General features: G+C 47.2%; 1 protein-coding gene across 2 annotated transcripts in view; it reads right to left on the bottom strand.

The window, feature by feature from the left end:
* Positions 1-21,278, bottom strand: part of LOC138303583 (uncharacterized) — a 115,536-nt gene that overhangs the window by 29,954 nt on the left and 64,304 nt on the right. For both annotated transcript variants that reach the window (XM_069242848.1, XM_069242847.1), the window contains one exon: positions 19,444-19,622. In XM_069242848.1, the coding sequence (XP_069098949.1) occupies positions 19,444-19,622 (179 nt within the window). The remainder of the gene's footprint in view (positions 1-19,443; positions 19,623-21,278) is intronic.

Raw genomic sequence — 21,278 nt, 5'->3', positions numbered from 1 at the left:
TATTCCTGTAGGAATTTACTACTCCTAGCTCTGGGTCCAATGAGGAATACTACCTCCGGCCGGCAGCTTTATCACAGCCTCCTTCCTATGAACAGATAAGGAATCGATTGTGGTGTCCTCTAACTGACTTTCTGACATCTGCTGGACACTTCACCACCACATTTTCAAATTCCTATCACCCTCTCTAAAACCCACACCTGTCTGCTTGTTATATCTCTCTGTTTCTAGACTACATGACAAAAAGGTAGATGTGTATGTCAACACCCACACCACTTCCCACATGCAGGCTGTTAAGTGTGTCTCCATATATGCCCCTTCCAGCACACATAACACACTGAATTTCAACTCCAAAACACATCCTATTCCCTAATCCTACAATCGCAGCCCCCCAATAACATTCTCTAGAAAGCATCTGTCTAACCCTCACAACCAGTAGTGAACTCAAGACCGCAATCCCAGGGATTTTTAACAATTTGAAAGCAGGAGTAGCCCCACCTCTCCACCCCTTTTGGATCCTTGCCAACTATTAGGCTACATCATCCCCTTCTTTAACAGCAACACAAATATTTCTGATGGTGTTGCCTTCATTCCAAAGGAATCCTTTCATTGTAAAAGGGTTAAAATGAAGAGCTTTGTCTCCCCAGTGACTCACTCTGACGGTCATGATCTCAGCATCTGAACCAGTGAAGATATATATTTTATATCACCTACCTAATAAAAAGAGCTCCTTCTTAGATAATTTCATAGATTTTTTGACTTAGCAACTCATCTCCTTGAGTCATTTTTTTGGGAGATGTAAATCTTTATTGTGAGCGAAGAGGATATCCAAATGTACCTCGTCACACATCTTTAATTTGAAAAAAATTTGAAAGGCCTGGAATTCAATGCCTTCACATATTGGATGGCCACTGTAAATGTCCCTTTAACGAGAGACATGAATGTATTTTTTTTTCTTAAACATGATATAATTTTAACCCAGAGTTATGATTCTCCTTCTGGTATTTCCCATGTCTTTCACTCATTACTTTGTACTATGTAAAGCCATTTGTGTAAAGCGCTCTCTCACTTTGTGCTTAGGGTTTTACTGTGCTATAGTAAGACTGCAAACAAATAAATAACTAAATAAATAAAATACACTTGATGCACAGAAGCTCTTCACCTCAAACCCTGGCACTTGGGGAGAGGCATTCAAGACCTCAGTACTAATGCAGTGACAATAATCAGTTCTCCATAAGGTTCCCTCTGGCCCAAGTGATCCTGGGCTAACCACCAGTTAGTGAAATTGCACTACTTTTCCCTTTGTTAATGGTCACACTTCCCGCATTAGTGGTGGTGGACCCACTACATTTCAAAGGAATGGATGGCTCTATGCTCTGTTTCTCTCAAACATCTTGTTCAAGAGTGGCTCAAATGGTCATGAGGAGTTTAAGATATCCAGTGGCCGTTTACAGAGCCAAACATCCAAGTGCCTACCACCATACACCAAAGTGGGGGTGACACTATTGAAAACAGCTAAATATTTGAGACAGGATAAGAGATTGACAAATAAAGCCCCACTATGGGACACTGATATTTTGGCTGAGGCAGGGAAACTCCAGGGATTCCACATTTGGGATCGAATTGGAATTTGCAAACTAGGTGATATATGGAAAGATAGGCCCAGGCTTCCTGGTGCTTCCTCAAGGAGAAATACGAGTTGGCAAACTCAGAAGCCTATAGATACCTATAAGTAAAGCATGCACTGCCAGCTCATATTCCAAAGGAAACAGCTATAGAGGAACCTTCCCAATCAGATGACAGACTCCACACTGAGCCTCTCCATAAAAAACAAATGTAGTTGTCATATAAGAAACTAGCTATGAATTCCCACAGTACTCCAGTAGGACTGAAAATTGACTGGGAGAAAGATTTGAGAGTCATAAAAGAGCAATATGTGCTAAGATCTCCCAGATAGGTTGCAATTCAAGTGGGGTCTAGCCTGGTCCAAGTACACTTCACCCATAGGGCCTATCACACTAGAGGTGTGTTGAGTAACATAGGGAAGGCAGACTTGGACACCTGTGTAAGAGCATGTGGTCAAAAGAACATTGTTATCAAGCTACCGTGGCTCTGCCCAATATTGGTGCCATTCTGGGAACAGGTTAGGGCTTGCCTGAGCAGGTCGCAATAATACAAGTAGACAGGTCACCTAAGTTGGCCATTCTTAACACCTGGGACAAGGAAGGATACCAAAAGTCTCAAAACTGTTTATTTCCCTGCATCTAATGGTTGCTAAAAGAAACATTGCTGAAAAATGGGAGGTGGCTGCCCTGCCAGACTTGGTAGAATGGAAGGAAGATATGAACTGGTGCATGCTGACCAAGCGGCAAGCCAACTAAGGTAGAGTCTGCCCGTACAAGTGGACCAAAATATGGCAGCACTGGCAGGGCTATGTAGGCATGCCACTGTTGTGTTATACCGTGGTGAGCCTCAACCCCTGGAGGCATATCTAATGGGGAATTGCATTTTAACAAAATTTTGTCCTTCATGTATGATAAAAGGTGTACTTCTTACAGATATGATCAACTCTGTTCCTTTTATTGCTTCTATATAAAAACCAATAAAAGTTTTATAAAAAAAACATGCTATTTGATGTCATGACAAGTGGAACAATCACTATTCACAATTATTTTTGAGTTTAGTTCCTGGATACTGTGGGTATGCCAGGACACAGAAGTTATTTTATGGAAATACAGATACAATAAGAATATGGGTGGTCACCCCATGGCCATGAATAAAGCAAAGGAATACAGCTAGTCCGAACACACTGGACTTTCCATACTCTCTCCACACTCTCTTCAAAGCACTGATTAGTACCTAAAATGTTACTCACCTATTACTGTTGTTTTGAAGATTGTTTTGCTACAGAGTCACATGCTATGAGTTTTCCAGACATCTAATATTTTGCTCGGAACAGCACAACTTCATTTCTAAGGTTGTGTTTTCAGCTTGTGGCGCCACTGGAATGACCATTTTTCCAGGTCTCCATAATGTAATGTGACACAACGATGCCTTCCTTATTCATGTGTCCTTACACTAAAGTTCATCTTTTTATCCCCTCAGCATCAGGGAGTTGGACGGTAACATGTGAAACCGCAAGCAAACAAACGGGAAACCAGTGATTGGAGATGAGTAAGAATTTATGTTCCAATGGTGTATCTGTTGCAGACTCACATGCCCAGCAAACACCTTAAAGTAGCTCTTACACCTTTTCCAAAGTGGTGGTTGATGTGAAGCAGAAGCAAATAATGTCCTGAAAAATAGTCTACATTGTAGTCCCTGAATATGTCTACAGATGTAGGAACAGCTGCCTTATGAATGTCAGATGAAGGTATACCACTAGAATCAGCAGATTCTGAGCCCTACTAAATGTGGAATATATACGTGGAGTAGCATACAGAGACTGATTTATGTATGTGTAACAGATTTGTAAGTATCTTACAGACTATCTAGCACTGCCAGATTTGGAGTCTGCCTTCCCTTTTCTGTGAAAAGGCATCAAGCACATGCTTTGTGGTGCAATAAATAGCTTTTGACACAGATCTACATGTTAGATCTCTTAACCTCCTTATGTGGGTCAGTTGAAGTATGCAACTGGAGGACTGATTAATATAAAGAGGTGATACATCCAGTACTGAGCATGCAACACAACTATCTATTATTTACCTGCATATAATGTTTGTTTGCACCAAAAAATTTTTTTTATCTATGACAGGTTATTGAGATCACAGCAAAGCTTTGCTTCAAAAGGGGGCAACATTCAGGTCCAAAGCATGGAGGTGTTGAGATAGGGTGGTCATCTTCAGACTTCCATAAATTAACCAACGACAAGATTCTTAAAAACAAAGGCCCATACGTATGAAAAATGACGCCCAACTCCACTACCGCAGTTCTGCATCATTTTTCTTAACACCGGCTAACACCATTCCTTAGAGCCATCTTAGCACCATATTTGTTAAATGACGCAAGATGGCGCTATGGAATGTCTAGTGTCTAAAAAAAAAGGCAGTAGCCCGTCAGGGATGGTGTTAGGGAAAATGCACTAGTGGGTCTGAAATGATGTTAGGCTAGTTAGCGGACGATAATATGGCCCTCATTATGACCCTGGCGGTAAATCCCGCTTACCGCCATGCTGACGGCCGCCAACTTACCGCAGCGGCAGCGGATATCCCTTCACCATATTATGATACACACACACCAATCCGACAGAATACAGCCACATACACAAATCCGCCAGCCCAAAGGTCAGTGCTAAAGTGGCGGTATCAAAACCTATACCGTTACGCCAACAGAACAACACCCAACACATTATGACCAACGAATCACCCCTTCTGTGCCGCGGACGTAGTGGTTACGTCCTGCGGCACAGTGCTCCTGTGCCGAGGACGTGACCATTACGTCCTCGGCCCGGAGCCCGGAAGGAGCGCTAGCGCTCCCTCCGTGGGGTTTCCCCCCACCCCCCAAGGCGGGGATGGAAGGGGAAGAACTTCACCTTCCACGCCCGCCCCCACCCCAACCCCTCCACCCCCCCGTAATGACGTCAGTGCGCCATCACGCGCTGACATCATTACAAACTGCCGGTCGCACTGAAAGCCATTTGCTTCCAGTGCGAGTACGGAGAAACAAGTGAGTTTCTCCTCCGGCGGGTGGGGGGTTTGGGACAAAGAGGCACCGGGGGAAAGGAAAGGCTTTTCCTTTCCCCCGGTGTCTCTTTGAGCATTCCTGCTGCCTGATCGCATTGCGATCGGGCAGCAGAAATGCCCACTAGACCCCAGGGATTTTCTCTTTTTTTGTTGAACTTTGTTGTTTGTCTGTCGGGGAGCGGCCCCTTGGGCAAGGGTCACTCCCATCTGGGGGCATGTTTCTTGTGGCCATTTCTGCCCCCCTTGGGGGCAGATCGGCCTAATATTTTTAGGCCGATCTGCCCCCAAGGGGGCTAGAATCAACTAGACGTCAGGGCTTTTTTTTGTATTTGGGATGTTTGCAATGTTTTGCGTTGGGGAGCGGCCCCTTGGGCAAGGGTCGCTCTCATTTGGGGGCACGTTTCTTGTGGCCATTTCTGCCCCCCTTGGGGGCAGATCGGCCTATTATGTTTAGTCTGATCTGCCCCCAAGGGGGGCAGAATCCACAAGACGCCAGGGATTTTTTTTTTTTATATTTCCAATGTTTTGCATTGGGGAGCGGCCCCTTGGGCAAGGGTCGCTCCCATTTGGGGGCATGTTTGTTGTGGCCATTTCGGCCTATTATTTTTAGGCTGATCTGCCACTAGAACGCCAGGGATTTTTTAATATGTTTATTTTTGTTGGGGATGCCTCCCCAAGGGGGGCATTGAACTGTTGGCCATTTCTACCCCCCTTGGGGACAGATCAGCCTATTATTTTTAGGCTGAGCTGCCCCCAAGTGGGGCAGAAACCACTAGAACGCCAGGGATTTTTTTGTATTTGTTTATTTATGTGCGGACGTACCCTTGGGCAAGGGGCGGACCCCAAGGGGGCATTGAACTGTTGGCCATTTATGCCCCCCTTGGGGACAGATGGGCCTATTTTTTTAGGCCCATCTGCCCCCAAGGGGGGCAGAAGCTACGTAGGCACCAGGGATAGTGTGTGTGTGTTTTTTGTTTGTTTGGGGGTGGGCCCTTGGGCAAGGGTCGCTCCCCCTGGAGACTCACTACTAAAGATATTTTCGGCCCTCCTTGGGGCAGATAGGCCTATTTTTTGGTAGGCCCATCTGCCCCTATGGCAGAATCCACTTAGGCATCAATTTCTAAATGCTTGATGGTGGGATGTTTGTCAACTGACGAAGTATTTGCATTTGTGATAATTTTTTTCCTCCTTTTTGTTCTAGTTCAAAGCGTTTGCTTTCTTTGCTGTGGCTCCTTGCGGTTTTGGCGGTGGTTGACCTGCGGTTTGCATAGTTGCATGTTTTAGGTAAGTAAAAACAATTTACTCCAAAGGTGTATTGTTGCCATGCATGAATGACATGTTTGTAGGTGGTGTACTAAATGCAGGTTTGTGTGAAATTGTCCTTAGATTTGTGCACAATGATATTTGTGTTGTCGTTTTTCTAACTTGCTTTTCTTTCTTTCTTTTTAGTGGGATATCATTGGTGATTGCTGTGTCTGTGCAGAGTAGTTGCTGGTGATGCAAGCTTTTTCAGGCAAGTGAGCGGTATAGTTTTTGAGTTTATAACTCTTACTAATAAGCTACACTTTATTACTTATCTTACACAGTGCTGGTTGTTGGTGGTGCATTTGACCAGTTAATTTTCATAGGAAAGATCATGGCTAGCCGCAGGATGACCACTCGGCAGGTGGTTGGTATGCTTTTTGAGTCATTGTCTGATCATGATTATGAGACAGACTCTGCATCTGAGGCAGAGGAGGAAGTGAGAGATTCTGGCAGTGAAGTTTCTGTCGGAGAGGAATCTTCTGATGAGGAAGCCACACTCAGTGCAGATGAAGGGCCTGTTTCAGAGGAGGACACTGATGTGCCATTAGTGCAGCAACCTGGGGCTGAAAGGTTTCCTGTTAGAAGACCTGAACTCTGGGTTGCCCCAAACATGGAGCAACCAGAGTTGCCTGCCTTTACTGGTCTGCCGGGGTGTAAAGTCAATACAGATAACTTTTTGCCTGTCAATTTCTTTGAGTTATTTGTGGATGATGTGTTTTTGGAAGAGATTGTTGAGCAGACTAATTTGTATGCCGAGCAGTATTTGAGGGACAACGCTGCTAGACTTAGGCCGCACTCTAGAGCTGCCCAGTGGATTACCACAAATTTGGAGGAGATGAAAAGGTTTTTAGGTTTGACTCTTTTGATGGGGTTGATAAGGAAGCCATCACTGGCTTCTTATTGGTCTACTAGTCCCTTGATGGCAACAGCTATATTTCCTGCAACAATGAGTCGTAATCAGTATTTGCTTCTTCTTAGGATGCTGCATTTTATTGACAATGCATTAGCCTTGCCACGAGATCACCCTGATTCTGACCGTCTTTTGAAGATTAGGCCTGTCCTTGATCATTTTGTAGATCAGTTTTCAGAGGTCTATGTTCCAGGCAAAGAAATAGCTGTGGATGAGTCTTTGGTCCTCTTCAAGGGTCATTTGGTTTTTAGGCAGTACATTCCTAGCAAGAGGGCACGATGTGGAATTAAACCGTATATGCTGTCTGAAAGTAGTACAGGATATGTGTCTAATTTCCGTGTCTACACTGGTAGGGATTCCAGTATTGACCCCCCTGGTTGTCCTCCCACTTTTGGAGTTACTGAGAAAATTGTGTGGGAACTTGATAGACGACTGTTCAACAAAGGTCACCATTTGTATGTAGATAACTTTTACACTGGAGTGCAGTTGTTCAAGAAGTTGTTTAGAGTGGACACTGTTGCTTGGGGCACAATTCGTTGTACAGAAAGGCTATCAAAGGGAGCTTGTCTGTTATAAACTTCAGAGGGGACAGTGCAGTGTCTTGCGGAATGATGAGCTGCTAGCTTTGAAGTTTTCAGACAGGAGGGATGTCTACATGCTAAGTACCATCCATGATGAGAGTACTTCCCCCGTGACTGTTTGGGGCCAGGATGCTGAAGTGCGCAAACCTGTGTGCATTTTAGATTATAATAAGCACATGGGAGGTGTAGATAGAGTTGACCAAAGGTTGGAACCTTATACTGCTATTCGTAAGTCTTACGTTTGGTATAAGAAGTTAGCAATTCACCTCTTCCACTTAGCACATTTTAATGCTTTTATTGTGTTTAAGGATAGGTCTCCAGAGTCAAAGATGAAATTTGTGAAATTTCAGGAGTCAGTGATAGAGAGCCTTATTGTGGTGGAACAGGCCAGAGTTCCTAGAGAAGCAGTGGTGGAGGATGTGGCTAGATTGAAAGATCGCCACTTTGCTGAGCACATTCCTCCCACACCCAAAAAAGACTTTCCAGCTAAGAAATGTAGAGTGTTTTTTCTAAGAGGTATCCGGAGGGAGACTCCTTCAAAGCCTGGGCTGTGTGTGGGTGGTTGTTTTAAGAATTATCACACCCAGAAGAATTACTGGGAACAACCATGAGTGTAAACTCATGTCTGTTTTGTAGTTTCATGTGTTTAGTTTCATGGTTAGCATTTCTGTCATGTACTTAGTTAGAGCTTTTGTGTTTGTAGTTTTGTAATTATTTCTAATTAGTTAGTGGTTTCTTTGTTTAAAAAAAAAAAAAAGTGATGCCATTGTGTGTGGAGTGGGGCTTGTCTGAGGGTGTACATAGTGTACATATTGACTTGCTGTTGGCTACTGCAACACACTGCCAGCCAAAACCAGTCGACACACTCCCATCAGCTGGTGTGATTGCTGTATCAGGCATGTGGGCGTATGTAAGTGATGGGCCCTTGATTGGCGCTGTCTGTGGAAGTGAGTGTTATAATGTGCTGGGCCCGTGGCTGGCGGCGTGAATGGTCTTGTGCATGTCATGTATGAAAGGTGTGTGAATGGACTGTAAAGCGGTTGGTGCCTGGCCGTGGCTTTACAGCTCACGAGCTGTGAGTCATTGGTTCAGTTTTTTGGCCTTTCAGTTATTAACAGTGCATTTCATTTTTGTGAAATCTCTTGTTAATAAAATTTGATCCACTGAACCATCACTCACCCTCGTGCCAAATCCAACCAGTATGTGTGGTAAAAATGACAAAACCTGCCCGCTGTAAGTAGGTGTCGCAGCACACCTGTGACACGCTAGGTGCCTCGGGTGGGACCCCGATGATGAAGCATGCCACCAACTTGGTTGGTGGGTGAGGGGTCTTTTTAACATAACCTAAGTGCGTTTCTTTTCACAATTTTAGTGTTTGGAACATCACATAAGTATGTGGACACACCAAAATGATCTATTGTAAAACTACCTGTGTTTTGGGGGGTGGGGGTGGCACCTATGGTTTTGGTCCCGGGTGCGGCCTTCATCTAGGGAAACCTACCAAACCCAGTCATGTTTTAAAAATAGACACCCCAAGGAGTCCAAGGAGTTGTGGCTTGCCTGGATCTCCCAACATTTTCTTACCCAGACTCCTCGACAAATCTCAAAATTTGCATTAAAAAATCATATTTTCCTCACTTTTCTTTGTAGGATCACCGCTGCCGCACAAATTTCCTACCACCCAGCGTTCCCCTCAGTCCCCCAAGTAAAATGATACCTCACTTGCATGGGACCCCAAAGCAGAGTCAGCCTAAAAGATGTATAAAAGAAAAATATGTGCTTATCAACTCGCTGTGCTCTCCCCTCAATCTCTACAAATTTTTGGCCTTTTTCAGTTGCAGCCACCTGGCCCACCCACACAAGTGAGGTACCATTTTTATTGGGAGACTTGGGGGAACGCTGGGTGGAAGGAAATTTGTGGCTCCTGTCAGATTCCAGAACTTTCTGTCACCGAAATGTGAGGAAAAAGTGTGTTTTGGGACAAATTTTGAGGTTTGCAAAGGATTGTGGGTAACAGAACCTGGTCAGAGCCCCACAAGTCACCCCATCTTGGATTCCCCTCGGTGTCTAGTTTTCAGAAATGCGCTGGTTTGCTAGGTTTCCCCAGGTGCCAGCTGAGCTACAGGCCAAAAACCCCACAGGTAGGCACTTTGTAAAAAACACCTCTATTTTCTGTGAAAAAATGTGATGTATCCGTGTTGTGTTTTGGGCCATTTCCTTTCGTGGGCGCAAGGCCTACCTACCATTTTTATCAGGAGACATGGGGGAACACAGAATAGCAAAACAAGTGTTATTGCCCCTTGTCTTTCTCTACATTTTTTCCTTCCAAATGTAAGGCAGTGTGTAAAAAAGACGTCTATTTGAGAAATGCCCTGTAATTCACATGCTAGTATGGGCACCCCGGAATTCAGAGATGTGCAAATAACCACTGCTTCTCAACACCTTATCTTGTGGCTATTTAGGAAATACAAAGGTTTTCTTGATACCTATTTTTCACTTTTTATATTTCAGCAAAATAGACCCGGTATAGAATAAAAACCCATTGCAAGGTGCAGCTCATTTATTGGCTCTGGGTACCTAGAGTTCTTGATGAACCTACAAGCCCTATATATCCCCGTGTCCAGCTGACGTAACGGTATATTGCTTTAAAAAATTTGACATCGCAGGAAAAAGTTACAGAGTAAAATGTGGAGAAAAATGGCTGTTTTTTTCAACTCAATTTCAATATTTTTTTATTTCAGCTGTTATTTTCTGTAGGAAACACTTGTAGGATCTACACAATTGACCCCTTGCTAAATTCAGAATTTTGACTACTTTTCAGAAATGTTTAGCTTTCTGGGATCCAGCATTGGTTTCCCACCCATTTTGGTCACTAACTGGAAGGAGGCTGAAAGCACAAAAAATAGTAAAAATGGGGTATGTCCCAGTAAAATGTACAAATTGTATTAAAAAATGGGGTTTTCCAGTTCAAGTCTGCCTGTTCCTGAAAGCTGGGAAGATGGTGATCTTGCCACCGCCAACCCTTTGTTGATGCCATTTTCAGGGAAAAACCCACGAGCTGCTTTCTGCAGCCCTTTTTTCCCATTTCTTTGGAAAAAACAACATTTTCATTGTATTTTGGCTAATTTCTTGGTCTCCTTCAGGGGACCCCACAAAGTCTGGGTACCTCTAGAATCCCTAGGATGTTGGAAAAAAAGGACGTAAATTTGGCGTGGGTAGCTTATGTGAACAAAACGTTATGAGGGCCTAAGCGCGAACTGCCCCAAATAGCCAAAAAAAGGCTCGGCACAGGAGGAGGAAAAGGGCTGGCAGCGAAGGGGCTACACATCCTCACCAACACACATCAAATAACACCCATGGCACCACAAAGGCACCCCCGTTTCACTTAGGAGGAGTTAAGGGTCATGGTGGAGGAAATCATCAGGGTAGAGCCAAAGCTATTTGGAGCACAGGTGCAGCACATGTCAATAGCCAGGAAGATGGAGCTATGGCGGTGAATCGTGGACAGGGTCAACGCCGTGGGACAGCATCCAAGAACAAAGAACGACATCAGGAAGAAGTGGAACGACCTACTGGGGAAGGTACGTTCCAAAGCAGCAAGACACCAGCTCGCTATTCAGAGGACTGGCGGTGGATCCCCACCTCCTCCCACACAACTCACAGCATGGGAGGAGCAAGTCTTGGCAATACAGCATCCTGAAGGCCTGGCTGGAGTCGGAGGAGGACTGGAATCTGGTAAGTCAACTCTCTACCACTATCACTTTCCTATCTGCATGCCATCACATACCTTCATCCTCACTCCCATCACTCCACTACATCCAACACACCCCACCATCACATCTCACTAATCCCAATGCCAAGCCCTTCATGCCAAACAAATGAATGGACACCCCTCACAGCCCTGCATGGGCACTCATCACTAATGCTTGCACAGCATAGATAACTAACAATCCCACCATACACCAATATACACAAGTAAAATCTGGCAGGGCGACACCCACCATAGAGGGGAAGCTAGGAATATACAATATGTCATACACATCAACCATAACACATCATTTACATCCCCACAGGTACCCCAGCCAATGTCACCGGAGAGGAGCTGCCAGCACTATCCAGTCCCCCAACAGAAGAGGCCCACAGTGATGACAGTAACTCTGGAATTCAGGATCTGGACGATCTACCTGGCCCATCAGGGACCACTGGATAATCGATTACCCAAGCCCAGTCACACACCACCACAGAGCCTCCACCATCAGGAAACAACACTACAACACCCACCCAGCATACCCAAACCTCTGTCCCCAGGACACGTCAATCAACAGTGTGCCCACCTGTACAGGGACCCCAGGCTACACCTTGCACCCAAGACAATCAGGGACCTGGGGTCAGTGCCAGTGGGCACACGGTTCAGGGGACAGAGGCACAGGCCACCAGGGACACTGGGAGGACTGCTGTGCACCAGAGGGAGGACAGGACCAGGGAACCGACTCTCCAGGAGGCACTCTCTGAGATCCTGGGAGCATATCAACATTCCCAGGACAAGATGGGCCCGATCCTAGACAACGTGCAGGAGAACAGGTGGCTGCAGGAGGGACAGAACCAGGGGATCAGGGAGGACTTCCAGGACATCAACAAAACCCTGATCTCCATTGCAGGGGTACTGGCAGACATGGCCAACATTATGAGGGAGGCAGTCTCACACCAGCAGGCCCCTGCCACTAGTCAGTCATCTGAACAGCCTTCCACTTCCGCTGCCGCTGGTGGCCAGGAGGCCCCACCAGAGGACTCACAGGCCACCAGCACCCCTCCCCCTGCAGAAGGTGAACCATCCCGCAAATGTTCCCTGCGATCCAGACAGAAGCCAGAGGCACTTGCCAAGACCACCCCTTGTGTCCCACTCTGTCACCCTGTCCACCTTGAACTGCTATTACTCCCCTTCCTATGTCCCCTTGGACAATGCACCTGTGCTGCAAACAGACTGGACTAATACCTTGGACTTCCCTCCAGCATCACCCCATCCCATTACACCTTCCCCTCTAGATATTAGCACTTCAATAAACACCCTTTGATAAAACTCGATTTCGAGCATGTCATGTATTTCAAATATGTATTGATTTGAACAGGTACAACCATTGAAAATGAGCTGTACATAGAATGAGCATTGAATTAATGACCTGTAGCTGGCTGTTGTGATCACACCAGGAGTATCTGTCAAATCACCAACATCTGCAAAATGAATAGCCAGAGGGAATAGTAAGTGGGCATAGAAGTGGGAAATACCAGCATGCCAATGCCACACAGAATACAACTAAAGTCATTGAAATGTAAAGTTACACTGTCTTACCTGTGTGTCATTGGAACTACTGACGGATTACAGATGATAAGTTGTCCTCATCCTCTGCCTCCTCATCCTCACTGTCAACAGGGTCCACCGCTTCCACAGGGGCCTCTCCAGTCTCCTCCTCCTGCAGAAAAGGGACATGGCATCTGAGGGCCAGGTTGTGCAACATGCAGCATGCCACTACTATCTGGCAGACCTTCCTGGGTGAGTAGCACAGGGATCCATCTGTTAGATGGAGGCACAGGAACCTGGCCTTCAGGAGGCCAAAGGTTCTCTCAGTTATCCTTCTGGTTCGCCCATGTGCCTCATTATAACGTTCTTCTGCCCTTGTCCTGGCATTCCTAAAAGGGGTCAGCAGCCATGATAGGTTTGGGTAACCAGAGTCACCTACAAATATTGAGGGACAACATTTTAGCCACACACTATCCTATATGGCCCACACCAAAGGCTTACACCAACATATACTGGGTGGGAACCAGGGCTCACCTATTATCAACACCCTGTGCCTCTGTAGTTGGGCCATCACATTTCGGATGCTGCTATTCCTCAGGACAAAGGCATCATGCACTGATGCAGGATACTTGGCATTGGTGTGGGAGATATACTGGTCCGTCAAGCAAACCATCTGCACATTCATAGATTGGAAACGCTTACAATTCCTGAACACCTGTTCTTTCTGGCGGTGGGGATCAAATGAAATATGTGTTCCGTCAATCACACCAATTATATTGGGGAAATGTCCCATTGCATAAAACTCTGCCTTCACAGTGGCCAAATCCTCAGCCTGGGGGAATGCAATGTAGCTGCACAAGTGTTTTATAAGGGCACTTTTGTCAGAACTATTGAGAACATTGGCTGTGACGTTCCTGCTGCCAAGCCCACTGTCACCTTGAAAGAACCAGTTGCCAGGAAATGGAGCACTGATAGCACTTGCGCAAGAGGAGGGATCCCAGTGGGGTGACGGATAGCAGATATCAGGTCAGGCTCCAATTGGGCACACAGCTCTGTGATTGTGGCCCTATCCAGTCTATAGGTGAGTATTATGTGCCTGTCCTCCAGTGTAGCCAAGTCCACCAGAGGTCTGTACACAGGGGTATGTCTCCATCTCCTATTCATCCGCAGCGGTAGGAATCTAAAGGACAAAAGAGTGAGAAGGCTGTCACAAACTGAACAATGGACCCACAACAGTAGTCTGCAATCTGTAAACATGTCATGGGTCAGTGTGATTTGTCCAGTATGTGCCTATTTCTCCTGCGACCCAATATTATTCCATAGGTCTGCCCCCACTGAAATGGCATCCGCCTGTCCTGTGAGAAGGGACAGGTGGAAGTGAGGTAATGCTGCTGACGTTGTGCCCCCCGTGGCGGTAGGCGGTCATGCAGAGCCGTGCCCTTCCTATTGGGCCCTATGGGGTACAGTGGCCAATGGTGATCTACGCCGGCAGTGACGGTATGCACCGCTGCGGACGTGACCACCATTTTATATCTCATTCCTGACTTGTTTCCTGACCTTCTATAGGAGGGGACCTACACTGCATGTGCTGCTATGACCTGTGTCTGGAACCTACCATAGCCTGCGTGACCGGCGAAAGGGCCTCAGCCTTCAGTTCAGAGGAGTTGGAGAGACTGATGGATGGGGTCCTACCCCAATACGGACTGCTGTATGGGCCTCCAGACCAACAGGTGAGTACACTGTGGGCACGATGCATGTGGCATGAATGTATGGAGGTGTGTGTGAAGGCATTGTGTAAGGGGGAAGGGATGTCCTCCTGGCTGGGTACACATTGAGTGCTGGGCTATGTGTGTGCTAATAGTGCTGAAAACGGGTATGGTGGTCCATTTGCATTACTGGCTGGACTGTTTGTCTAATGGTGTTCTCCTGTCTATATTTCCTCTGCAGGTCAGCGGCCATCAAAACAAGGGTATATGGCGTGCCATCACCAAGGAGGTGCAGACCCCCGGGGTCTATGGCAGGTGGAGCACCCACTGTCGGAAACGGTGGGAGGACCTGGGACGCTGGGCACAGAAGACCGCGGAGGCCCAGCTGGGGATGGCCTCCCATCGAGAAAGGGGTGCCCGTCGAACCCTGACCCCCCTGATGGCCCGCATACTGGTGGTGGCCTATCCTGATCTGGATGGGCGCTTGAGGGCATCACAGCAGCCACAAGGGGGTGAGTACAGTGGCCATCATTGAAGGAAACAGCTGGAGGGGTGGTATCCGGGTGGTGGTTGTGTCAGTGGGTGCCCCTAGGCCAGGCCAAACATAGCAGCATAGGTACTGTCGTGGCTAAGGGTCTGAAGGGGAAATACTGCCTACCTAGCTTGTTAGCATCCACTACTGGTAAGGGCTGTGTGGGTCCCAGTTGTGCTGCAGTTGGCAATGTCTGCTCCTCCTCATGCCTTGGTGGCTAGCAATATCACCGGAGTGCAATGCTTTGTGTGCAGGCCTGTTCCCTGTGTGTGAGGGTGCTGTGTACGCCAACGGTGGTGTTGTTGCAGTCATTGACACAGTGTATCCTTTGTCTCTCTCTCTCCTCCTTTCTTGTTTTGTCATCCTTTCCTTATGTGCATTAGCATGATCTGGCGGAGGCACCGACGACGGAGGGAGCTGCATCCCACAGGACCTAGAAGGCAGAGTCCACTGACGCTGAGGGCACCAGTGGGACGGAGGATGAGGGGAGCACCACGGCAGAGACTGGAGGGGACAATACAGACTCTGATACCTCCTCCAATGGGAGCTCCCTGGTGGTGGCGGACACCTCTGTGACCACCCCAGCTACAGGTACTGCTGCCACCCCCGGTACCAGCACTGCCCTCCCAGCAGTCCTCAGCGAGTTGCCCATGCCTGCTCACCCAGGATGGTGGGCATCTCCTTTGCCCCAGGCACATCAGGCCCTGCCCCAGTGAGCCCTGCTGCCCTGAGTGAGGAGGCTATTGACCTCCTGAGATCCATCTCTGTAGGCCAATCAACCATTGTGAATGCCATCCAGGGGCTGGCAGCCCAGATGCAACAATCTAATGCATTCCTGGAGGGCATTCACACTGGATTGGCGGCCCAACAGATATCAATCCAAGCTCTGGCCTCCTCTCTGATGGCAGCCATTGTCCCTGTTTCAACCGTCCCCCCTCCAACTTCCACTTCCCAGTCCCATTCTCCTCAACCCCAACCCATGCCAAGCATACAGCCAGACGAGCATGAGCCAAGACAACACACAAGAGTGGCACAGGCAAACACAAGCACCAAACGTCATCCCACAGGCACTCACACAAACACCATCCAGTTGCAGATGCAACAACATCCACTATTTCCACTGTCTCCTCCTCCTCCTCCACCTCCCACCCAGTTAGGTCCACACTGACCCCTGCATGCACTAAATTATCATCCACTACCAGCATCATCGCAAAACCAAGCAGAACACACACCTCACTGTCAGACACCTCCACAACATCCATGCACACGTCCCCTGTGACCTCTCCCACCGTGTCTGTCCCTACCACCTAAAGTATACAAATGCAAGGACTCAGACAACCAACAGACATCCACCTCACAACAGCATACAACCCAAATACAGCAGACAAACACCTCAAACAACCACTCCCTCATCCTCCACTCCCATTTCTTTTCCCTCTTCCCACCCCAATGTCCCTAAAAAGCTTTTCCTTTCTACCATTGACCACTTCCCTACCCCTCCACCCCATCCTGCACGTATGGCCAGGGTACCAAGAACCCAGCCAAGCACCTCAGCCAAACAGTCCACGGGCCCTGTTCCATCTGCACCAACTCGTGGTGAAAAGGATTCCAGGCCACAAGTACTGGAGGGGAAGGAGCCTGCACCAGCCAGCAGAAAAGGGCAAGAGCCTACACCAGCCAATAGAAAGGGGAAGGAGGCTGCACCAGCCAGGAAAAGGGGGAAGGAGCCTGCACCAGCAGCTGGCATAGAGCCCCCACTGCCAGCCGTGGTTGTGCAGCCATCAGTGAATGCAGAGGCTGAGCAGGAGCCTCCCACCACCACAGTATAACCATCGGAGGATGCAGGGGCTGAGCAGGAGCCTCCCACCACCACCACCACAGTGCAGCCGTCACGGCTGGCAGACACCATGTAGTCCACCCTCCAGGGGCTACTGTGCAGGCTGCACCCTCCATCACCAGTGGGCAAGTCGCCCACTCGAGAGACTGTGGCCTGGCACTCCCCAGGACCAACCACAGGTCATGTTGCCCCCTCCAGAACCAGTGGGGAAGAAACCCACTCGAGAGACTGTGGCCGGACACTCCCCAGGACCAAGCACAGGGCATGTTGCCCCCTCCAGAACCAGTGGGGAAAACACCCATTCGAGAGACTGTGGGCTAGCACTCCCCAGGACCAAGCACAGGACATGTTGCCCCCTCCAGAACCAGTGGGGAAGACACCCATTCGAGAGACTGTGGCCTTGCACTCTACAAGACCAAGCACAGGGCATGTTGCCCCCTCCAGAACCAGTGGGGAAGACACCCACTCGAGAGACTGTGGCCTTGCACTCCCCAGGCCAAGCACAGGGCATGTTGTCCCCTCCAGAACCAGTGGTCTTGTTTCCGCATCCAGCTGAGGTACCCCCCCGAGGTGCCTGCCTATTTGCCAACTGATGCCCCTACAGTGTTCTCTCCGTACTGGTGAAGGGAACGAGTGGGGCCTTTGACTTTGCCCTGTGGCCATGTGGCCCCTTTGAACTGAGGACTGGGCAGTGTCCCTTTTTTGTACATTTGTACATATCTGTTGCATAGCCAAATCGATTTTTTACTTTTGATGTTGATCTTATTACATTCACTTTAGTCAATTCCTGTTGCCCTTGCTTTATTCAGGCGATTTACGGGGCTAAATTGTTTTTTAAATGCTCCTGGTTGTGTTCGTAGCGTGTGTGTGGGGTGTGTGTTGTGCGTGTGTGTCACTCTCGTTTTCCTGTCCCCTCCCTTGTGTGCTAGGCGGCTGTACTCACCGTCGTCGTCTTCGCCGGCGTTGTTGTTCGTCGTGGAGAATAACATAGAAGATCATCGGGAAGACTTGCAGTTCTGGTTCCATGGTGGAGTGGTTCTTCCCTGCGTCTCCAATGGTGAGTCCTTTCACTTCTGTGCTCTGTTTCCACCAGGATTTTGATGGCGTTAGTAACGCCCCAGAAAAGGTGGCAGATTGGCATCTCATAATATGGGGGGCGGTACTTTGTCTTCTGTCTGGCTGTAGGCGGCTACTGCTGTGGTGCCTGTTGTTTCTGCCCTGGTGGTCGGTGTGGTACATTGGCTGTCCATGGGATCTATCACAGCCATGGTCATAATTTGGCAGTACTTACCGCCAGCCTGTTGGCGGTATTATAGCCACTTTATCACCGACCGCCAGGGTCGTAATGAGGACCTATGTCACTAACCAGTCTAGCATCATTTTTTGATGCCCAAGCAGCCAAAAAAATGACTCCTGTCTAAGTGTAGACAGGAGTTATGCCCACCACAAGGGTGTAGTGTCTCCTGGTCAATCCCATCATACCCAGGCAGGGGGCCTCATGTAAGGGGCCCCAATGGCACTCACAAAATAAATAAAATAATACTTACCTAAACTTACAGGGGCGGTCCCCCTCCTGTAGTGTCCCTGTGGTGTGGGTGGTGGTGTTCCTGGGGCTTGTGGTGGGCATCTTAGTGCCCATTCCATGGTGTTTCACCAGGGAAATGGGCCTACCTGCACCCTAATGCCTGGTCTAACCCAGGCTTTAAATAATGGCGCTAATTGGGCTTAGCACCATTATTTAGGTCTGCCTCCTTCTTGCGCGTGGTTTCTGCACCTGAAGAAAACTATGGCGCTTGTGGATTAGCGTAGTGTTTAGGATGGGAACATCTACATTGCATCTCATTGAGGCAAGGTGGTTTTGCGCATCCTAAACATGGTGCTAACTCCAATATTTTGACAATTGACGGGTCTAGCATCAAAATATAAATATGGAGTTAGGTTTTGCGCTGTTTTAGCACCAAAATTAATGGTGCTAAAACAACACTAACCATCCATAAATATGGGCCAAAGTCTGGTTCTCAGTTTGGTAAATAAGCTGCTAATGCTGCCAAATACACACTTTTAAAACTATAGGGTAAAACAGTTCCTTTAACATATTTGCACCTTTTCCTGTGACAACTCTGCACCAGCAGAGGACCACCTCTGGAAATGTGAGTTTTTTCAGGAGAACATCTCACCGCACCCATCACTGACTGAGGGATGCTTTGAGGTCTGTGTCTGCCACATCTCCTGGCCCACCTGTCAACTGCAGATATACCACCTGAGCAGTTACATGTGATTAAACGCAGGCCATTAAGTGCATGCAGAAATCAATCGTGTGAATTTGTGCATGCACAAAAAGAGTTGTTTTCCCTGATAAGAGTCACCTTGGCTCCGGGATATGTAAATAAGTAGTGAATAGTGAGTATAACTTCTCTGGTATCATGGACAATGAAAAAAAAAAACAGTTGACATTTATCAGTGTGAGTATAGTAAATATACATTCAGCACATACATAAAACACAAATCTCAGGCTATGAGCAGCAAGGCCCACTGGTTAAGGCGCTAGTCACTTAAAATGAAACTATACAACAAACTAATAAATATTTCCATACCACTTGTGATTCATCATGGAGTACAGCCAACGTGCCATTTTTCTCTTGACACAACCTCGACGATGTGTCCCAATCTGTTTCCTCTTTGTTCCAGAAATATTTATTCATTGACGGCGTCCAGTCGGTACGATAACAACCATTGTAGTTTCTTAAAATTACAGCAGATGGACCAGAGAGTGCTATATATGGACAGAGAAAGATAACTGTGTTACATTTCAGCCACTAATCAAGAGTCCTAGCCAAGACGCCATCAAAGTCCAAATGTGCCCCCATGTTTATACTGCCAAAAGGAGGCTTTCTCTCTAGCTAAAGGTCAGTTACCATTTGTGAGTGGCCATAGATTATTTCACTTTCATGAAACCTGACTAGGTTTACAGAACTGATTAGCCTTTGGTAATATGGCTGACTGGATATTCATCATGTCTATAACCCAACTGCAAACCGTCTGCTGAACTCTAAATCATACCATAAATTTGAAGAATCAGTGTTGTAAATTATCTAGAGTCCACAAGACCCACCCAATATGACAAAAATATGAAAATGAGAATACCAATAGTTACATAAAAATGGATGTTCATGGCCTTCCCTTTGACTTGACTACACGCCTTCAATCAATCAATCAATCAGATGTTATTTGTATAGCACAGCTTGTCAGCCGAGTGGGTATCCACATGCTTGTGGCAGGTGTTTATTTGAAAAGTCAGGTTTTCAGTCCCTTTCTGAAGTGGGTCAGCGAGGGAGCAGTGCGGAGGGGGAGGCTGTTCCAGGCTTTGGCAGCTAGGTGGGAGAAGGAGCCTCCTCCGGCGTGGCAGCGGCGTATGCATTTTATCTTGGCAAGGACGATGTGTGTCGAGCATAGGTTCCTGGATGGATGGTGGAGGTGAAGGCGGTGGTTCAGGTAGGCGAGTCCTTGGTTATGGTGGGGTTTGTAGGCACAAGTCAGGAGCCTGAAGTAGCATCATTTCTGGATTGGGAGCCAATGGAAGTCCTTCTGGGGCTGTGTGATGTGGCCCCAATTCTCCCATTTCTAAGAACCAGAGCTTAATCTGTGCCGGTAACTCCGTTGGTAGGTTAGGAATTGGCAGTCACGTTTGGGGACCGAGATACATTTTTCATACTTGGACTACGAGGAAGAGCGCGAAAGTTAGAAAAGGGAGGAAAAACACAAAGAGAAATATTGGAAAACAGTGACAACAGGAGAAAGCAAGAATGAAAAAAATCCTACAAAAGTGAGAGATGCAGCCTCAAAGTTTTGGGCGGTAGAAGAAAGATGAACGAAGTGGAATCCAGCGTAGCCAGCCGTGGTATTCAGCATCCCCGGCATTCAGCAGTTCCGGCAACAAGCTCCTCAGAAAAAATGTAGGCCCCTTCATTTACTTTTCTATTTATTTTTTTTCTTTACCAATTCAGCACTGCTGAGAAACAGCTACACGCCTGGATTTGACACACTGAAACATATTTCTGATATGTATACATTGACTTTTCCACAAAGTGATGCAGAAAGGTCATAAACATAGCACATAAAATTAGACAGAGGAATAAAGAAATAAGAAATGTTGGAGATGGAACAGAAGCGGAAGGAAGAGTTATGTGGTTAGTGGCAATCTAGCTGAATAATTTGAAGCAAGAACAATGAAGAATAGGGAAAATGACCACCAAAGCCAAACAATCCTTAGAGGGAAACAAGAGTGCCAAAGGTTATAAATGCATCTGAATACTGTGTGTGTACTTCGAAAGGGAAGACCTAGAAAAAGGTAGTACTCAGGTAATTTAGATTACTAAACACTGAAAGACTAGTGTGGAATGTTACAAACAAGATAAGAACAACAATCCAG

The sequence above is a fragment of the Pleurodeles waltl genome, chromosome 7 (assembly GCF_031143425.1).
Source record: "Pleurodeles waltl isolate 20211129_DDA chromosome 7, aPleWal1.hap1.20221129, whole genome shotgun sequence".
Classification (NCBI taxonomy): Eukaryota; Metazoa; Chordata; class Amphibia; order Caudata; family Salamandridae; genus Pleurodeles; species Pleurodeles waltl.
The sequence above is the reverse complement of the archived record's forward strand: the minus strand, read 5'-3'. Positions and strand labels throughout refer to the sequence as shown.